General features: G+C 36.3%; 1 protein-coding gene across 1 annotated transcript; it reads right to left on the bottom strand.

Moving 5' to 3' along the window:
- Positions 1–3,932: 3,932 nt before the first annotated feature.
- LOC127106569 (pentatricopeptide repeat-containing protein At3g46790, chloroplastic) lies at positions 3,933–6,651 on the bottom strand. The gene has a single exon (XM_051043851.1). The coding sequence runs from the start codon at positions 6,511–6,513 to the stop codon at positions 4,066–4,068; it is 2,448 nt and encodes an 815-aa protein (XP_050899808.1). The 5' UTR covers positions 6,514–6,651; the 3' UTR covers positions 3,933–4,065.
- Positions 6,652–7,061: the final 410 nt, after the last annotated feature.

Below are 7,061 nucleotides of genomic sequence, written 5' to 3'. Positions count from 1 at the left end.
TTAGGTCTTGGTTAAAAAGAAAAGATCATGTATTGTATAAGATTGAACATGGTCAAAAAGATAGCCAATAAACATGATTCAAAGTGGTTTAAGTGAACTTGGAAATGGACATGGACATGTATTGTATTAAAAAGATAATGGTTGGAAAAATGATTTTGGTTAGATGGTTGACTTTGGTCAACTGGTTGACCAAAAAGTTAACAGTTGAAAATATACCACAATGCCTCTGAGATATTCCACGTTGTGAATTAAACCAGATGAATACCAACCAAGAAACATATCACGACCATGCACAACTTTGAATGAATCCCAATCGATGAATCAGGACCCCGAATCTTCTAAGCCCATGAACCATCCATAATGGACCAAATGAATCAGATGAAAACCTCAATCTTGAATGCATACCCCACTGATGATGATGCCATAGTCCAAAAGTCAACCAACAGGTTTTCAAACCAAACATAGAGCTTTACAAGTAACATCCCAAACCATAGGCCCATAAATTAGGGTTTAGGGGCCAAGTCCATGTACAGGAGGTCAAGCGAAAAAATCCCATAGGGGCAAAGTCAAGAATTAGGATTGGGATGCCCCATATGAATACCATAGTGTAGGCTTCAAGAGTCAAGGTCGCAAAGAGTCAAGCAATTAGGGTTTCAACCCATATGATGAGGAATACCATAATCCTCAAGCAAAGCCCTTGTCTTCAACCATCATAAACATCGAATCTATGATACTTATTAGCAAATGTTAATCATAAATGAATGATGCACATGGATGCAATATGAATGAGTATAGATGGATCTCAAGTTATATGTTAGATGGAAGGCAAAAAGGGAGGACAAATTTTGGGGTACAACAATCCTCAATGTTAAAGGTGACAGTAACTATAGTTTTTGAGCTATTTCTGCTTTGCTCAGTAAAGGAGAAGATGATCACACACTTGCCTTCCATCAACTTATCCAAGAGTTGAGGACCCATAAAGAATCATACACACGGATATACGAGAAAAAAGAGAATTTTGATGCAATTTATGAATCTCTTGTTCCTTACATTAGTGGAACCGAACCGGAGGATAAATGAATGAATTTTCTGGAAATGGGTCATCTCATAGCAAGTGTGTATGATAGAGTGTGTATTGATCTTACAAGATACGGTTTTTCAGAAGAAAAAAGATCCACTGTGCACCGTCCCACGTCAAAATCCAAATGATTGTATTATGTGTATTGGGTGGCTTTCAAAATCACGACACTTTTTTCAAGTTTATTTGAAACCAATATGCCTTATACCACTTACATCAGTGGAGTGGACAACTCATTCAACAACAAAATTCGAGACTTGTCAGACCGTTTTGTGTAAAGGATGTAAGAGTTCACCAAATTGAGTGATATTGAAAGAGAATAAAATCAACACAATTCAAAAGGGGAACCGCTCATACGTATATATTTAGTCGGCAACAAATCTTTCGATTTGTTTTAGTTTTTCGTCATCAATTAATTATATGTAATTGTGTATTAATATTATTGAAGTGAAATATATACGTTTTTAAATATTTCAATACAGTTTGTTGTTTGCGAAAAAAATATCTTTATTTAACACAAGTTTTGTTTCTGTCTAGAGCAAAATTTGATTGTGTTCTGAGAGGTTCCGGAGATACATCTCCGGAATCAAAGAATATAGTGGTATTGGAGATGCATCTCCAAAACATCTTCTAGTACAAGATAGAATTTATGATGTTTATATTTGTCTACAACTACTATAAATATAGGCTCTTGTCTCATGTTTCATACAAAAATACATTACACCGAAATGAAAAACAATTTGTATGTCACAAATGTCTACTTTAACGAATGCGGCACCCCGTGCGAGAATTTAAGATCAATGAGTACACCCATTTTGCAGATCTGCAATATATAATGCAGAATCTCCTATGTTACGGAGACAATCAAAAAATTGTGAAGCTCGAGTACCGTTCACCGTCAATTGACAATGAAGGCAAGATTGAGTTCATCAACTATGAGTTAAAGACGGATGCAGATGTAAGGGCGATGTGGAATACTTTTTTTCCGTTTCAAATCAAAAGTTTCAATCGAGGTGGATGCGACAATTTCAAGAGCGATTGATATATTTTGAAGATGTTGAAACGTCCACCTGAATATTGAAATGTAATATTTTATTTTATGTTAACATCACATATGTAATGATTTTATGTTATCAATGGTAAATTTATTGTCAACATACAACTTTTTGGTTTTTTGTTTTTCTGTTTCAATACGTTATGGAAATGCATCTACGGAATGGCTACGGAGATGCATCTCAGGATGCAAAAAAAACATAGTCCTAGGGCGCGACTCAAAATCAACTTTGATTGTATGTGTTTGAGGTGCGTCTGGAGATGCATCTCTAGAATCTGGGGGTATTATTGTCTTTTCACGAGGTGTCTTTGTAAATAATAGGATGCATTAAGAAACTTCATCACAAAACTAACTTAGAGAGAAAAAAAGGCCCAGATAAACAAACTAGTTTTAACAAAGGGAATTTCTTATCCCACCCTATGGGACGAGAAAACACCCTATGGAAAACCGAAATTGCCCCTCAGATTCCGAAGATGCATCTCCGAACGCACCATACACCACCTTATGGCGCACCAATTTAGTATCATCCCAAATTAAAACAAAAATTTATTCCGGAGATATATCTCCGAAATAAGATAATAGGGTGTGGTAACATAGATATATCTCTGAAACCAACACTGATATATGATAGAGTTTTTGAGGTCCACATTTGTCTACAACTTCTATAAGCATCATCTGATATGTCACAAATGTCTCCTTCTCCAGCGCGACACTCGAGCGAAAGTATAAGTTCAATGAATGCACCTCTTTTGCATATCTGAAGTACGAAGTCCATAATCTCCTACCTTACAGAGACAACCGAAAAATTGTCAAGCTCGAGTACCGTTCATTGTTGATTGACAACGAAGGGAAGATTGAGTTCAGCAACTTTGAGTTTAAGACGGATGGAGATGTAAGGACTACGTGGAATACATTTTTTCACAAAAATTTCGCTTGAGTTGGAAGCGACGATTTTAAGATCGACCAAAGATATTGTGAAGATATTGAATCGTCCACCTGGATCTTTAAATGTAATGTTTCATTTTATGTTGAAATCACATATATAATGTTGATTTTATGTTATGAATAGTAATTTTATTTTGTCAAAATACATGTTTATGGTGTCTGTTTTTTATTATGTTGCACATATGTTACGAAAATACATCTACGAACAGATTTCGAAAATGCATCTCTGAGTTAAAAAACCTCAACTATTAGGACGTCCCTCAGAATGACTTAAGTTGTGTGTGTATTTGCTGTATCGGGAGATAAATCTCCAAAATCTAAAAATATTTTAGTATTTTCACGTAATATACTAATAATATATAGGATGTATTAAAAAATTCTCTTTAAAAAATATATCTTAGACTGAAAAGCATTTGAATGCCCTTGAATTATTTTGTTGAGTCATACATCGAATAGAAAAGAAATTTAAATGCGGTACCAAATCGTTGAGCTCTCCCACCTACTTAATCAGTTAGTTTTTCAGACTCTTCTCATGAACTTAAATAATAACAATTTACGTTTTTATTGACAGTTGAACTGCATCAAAGGGTTATTAGTAGACTAGATTAAGGTTCACCACCAAATACTAATTGATCGATGAAGCCACAAAAGAGAAATAGCTACCACCAGGTCAGAGCCTACACAGTAAACATTGTCATGATAGTAAGTTCTTATAGGGATTGACAATCTAATAAGTCTCCCATTTAATAGGAAAAATAAATTCAATGTAGTAATTAAGTCCCGAGACTCTCCGACTTAATTGATTAGTCTTTTGAAACGGCCTTTCTCGTTTGTTTAGTGAACTGACAGTCAATGTCAATGTCAATGTGTTTAGACTTTTCATTTGACGAGAGATTTGTTGGACATTGATCTTAAAGCTAGAGATTTGTCTACACCATAAGAGGACATGAATTATTTGAACTAGTATGGCAGAAGCTTCAAAATCCAATCACCAGTAATCATTACAAGAGCATTCCCCATTAACAAAGTGATGAAAACGGTTAGCATCCCTAACGATAATTTCCCTCTTGACTATTTTTGATATGTATTTGGTGACAGTATGACAGTCAACACAAACTCGAAGATTTTTTGTGATTCTAATCAAGCTTCCGTATGACGTGTTTAGAAGACCAAATGCTATAGCTAATCTCTCACTATGTCCCCATAGCAACTGAATCTTCATTGATTCATTTACATCGCGAAGAACACAACTGGTATCAGGAACATAACCAGAAGCCTCCACCTCAAGCCTCATATTTTCTAACAACTGCTTAATATTTCCCCAACCAGGATGTGAATCATCACCAGCAAAAAATGTGTATACTTGGTTACCTACTTCAATTAAACTAAAAGCAGGTGTTTTCTTCAGGCCCCTTGTCCTCATGAGTCCCCTTATGTGATTAACCGACTCCCATCTTCTTGCTTCAGAATATATATTTGACAGCATTATGTAAATTCCCGTGTTCAAGTAATCTAGAGAAATTAATCTATCTGCAATCTGTATTCCCATGTTAATATTTTTATGGATTCTGCAACCACTGAGCAAAGCTTCGAGTACATCCGTGCTCGGTTCATCGGGAATTTGTTTCACCAATGAATCTGCTTCCTCAAGACAGCCTGCTCGACTAAGAAGATCGACAAAACAAGCATAGTGTTTGTCACTAGGCTTAATGTTATGATCTCTTTCCATAGAGCGAAACAAAATCCTACCCTCTTCAATGAGGCCCGAGTGACTGCATGCTGTTAGCAGAGAAACAAATGTAGTTTGGTTTGGCTTGAGCCTTTCGTCGATCATTCTATCATAGACACCAAGAGCCTGATGTCCTTGGCCGTGCATTCCATAACCCGTGATCATAGAGTTACAGAGTATAATATCATTTAAATGGAATCCCTTATAGAATAGCTTCTCGGCAGAATGAATTTTACCACACTTGGCATACATATCAATCAAGGCTGAGATATTAACAGCATTGAATGCATAACCATGACGGATCAAATGAGCATGCACACTCCTTCCTTTCTTGAGAGACCCTAGGTGAGCACAACAATGCAAGAGACTAACAAGAGTGACAGAATTGGCAGCCACATTTTCTTCTTGCATCTGACAGAATAACTGCAAGGCATCCTCTGCATAGCCATTTTGTGATAAACCCACAAGCATAGCAGTCCAAGTAATTACGTTCCTTTTTTCCATTGTTCTGAAAACATTAGTTGCCTGTTTTATGGCACCACACTTAGAATACATGTCAACAGTTGCAGTGGATAAAACTGTATTTGATTCAAGTCCTTTTCTAATGACACAAGAATGGATGACTTTTCCATTTTCCAAGTCAGATGTCTGAGAACATCCACGAATAAGACTCACCAAGGTCCCAGAATCAAACCCGTCACCACTTTCGACCAGTCTATGAAAAAGAGAAAAAGATTCAGGCACCATACCATTTTGAACACATCCCGAAATCATAGTATTCCATGAAATCAAGCTTCTAGTTTGCATGCTATTGAAAACCAGAAAAGCATGGTCAGTATCCCCCGCATTACAGTACATACCAACCAATGAAGTAACCACAAAAACATCATCGCCCATGCCTAATGCAAGTACAAAAGCATGAACACACATTCCAGGTTTCTCGAGCCCACTTTCGCCACACACTTTAAGTAAGCTAGCCATAGTCACAGTACTCGGCCTCACCCCACAACCAATCATCTCAACAAACATTTGAATCGCCTCCTTGAAAAGACACTCCTGCACATAACCTCCAATAATCGAATTCCAACAAACAACATCCCTTTCAGGCATCCCATCGAAAACCACTCGCGCCTCATCAAGATCACCAGATTTCACCAAAAAGTTAATCACCGAACTCCCAACATGAAGATGCAAATGAAACCCCTTTCTAACAGCCATCCTAACAACTTCCATACCAATCTCCTTATCCAATAAAACAGTGCAAGCCTTAAGAGCAAACACACATGTGTAACTATTCATTTCAATATCACAAGACCCCATCATTTTAAACAACCTGGGAACCTCCTCGTATTCGCGGTTCTTAAGGAATCCACCCATCATAGCATTACACAGCGCGGTTTCCGGATGAGGAAATTGATCAAACACCTTGTATGCAGAATTGAGAAAACCCAGATCAGAATATGCTTTGATGAGTTTTGTGGCGAGAAAGTGTTGAGTGGATACACAGTTCCTAATAATCTGTGCGTGGATGGACTTGACATGGATGAGGGTGTTCGAGAATTCGCGTAAGAGTGAGGAGAAAATGGAAGAATGTTGTTGGTTGAATAATGAAGCATGTTGAATGGTAGAAAATGGTGCAGCTTTGTGAATGAGCCTGTAGCTACAGAATGTGCTGGATTTCGCGATGTTAAAATATGATAAAGGCATCAACCATGAGGAAAGAAGTGCAACTTCGAGTTAAGTGCTTATTAGTATGATTTCGCTTCTCCTTAGTTGTTGTGTCTGCCAAACAAAAACAAACAAGTGATAATAATGATTTTGTTTAGTTAATTTTTCAAAATAAAAAGAAAAGTTAATTGTTTCAATTCAAAAGAAAAAAAAAAGAATAGTTCTGATAAATCAACTCAATTGGTAATTGTGCTGAAACATTAAAGAAAGTGATATAATTTCGAATATGCGACATCTTATTTGTTCATCTTTAAATATAATCGCTTCACAAGTTGTATCTTTAGATAAGTATATGTTTATCATTTATAGAAGGTTAATTGATTAATCTCAAAACAATCAATGTGAAGATATCTAAGTTAAAAAAACAAGAGATAAAAAGGAGGGAATGAGAAAAGTAATTCAAGTGTAATATCTGTAGAAAAACAGTTGAGTAAAATAGTGTTGGGTTAGAGTACCACTTTGAGCTTGGAGTCCCACAGTGATATTTAGCAAATGTTGAGAGTAAATTGGGTTATAAATAAAGCATT

Source organism: Lathyrus oleraceus, chromosome 7 (genome assembly GCF_024323335.1).
Source record: "Lathyrus oleraceus cultivar Zhongwan6 chromosome 7, CAAS_Psat_ZW6_1.0, whole genome shotgun sequence".
Classification (NCBI taxonomy): Eukaryota; Viridiplantae; Streptophyta; class Magnoliopsida; order Fabales; family Fabaceae; genus Lathyrus; species Lathyrus oleraceus.
The sequence above is the reverse complement of the archived record's forward strand: the minus strand, read 5'-3'. Positions and strand labels throughout refer to the sequence as shown.

Excerpts from the sequence above, each read along its gene's own strand:
- LOC127106569 (XM_051043851.1), bottom strand. The coding sequence starts at position 6,513 with ATGCCTTTATCATATTTTAACATCGCGAAATCCAGCACATTCTGTAGC.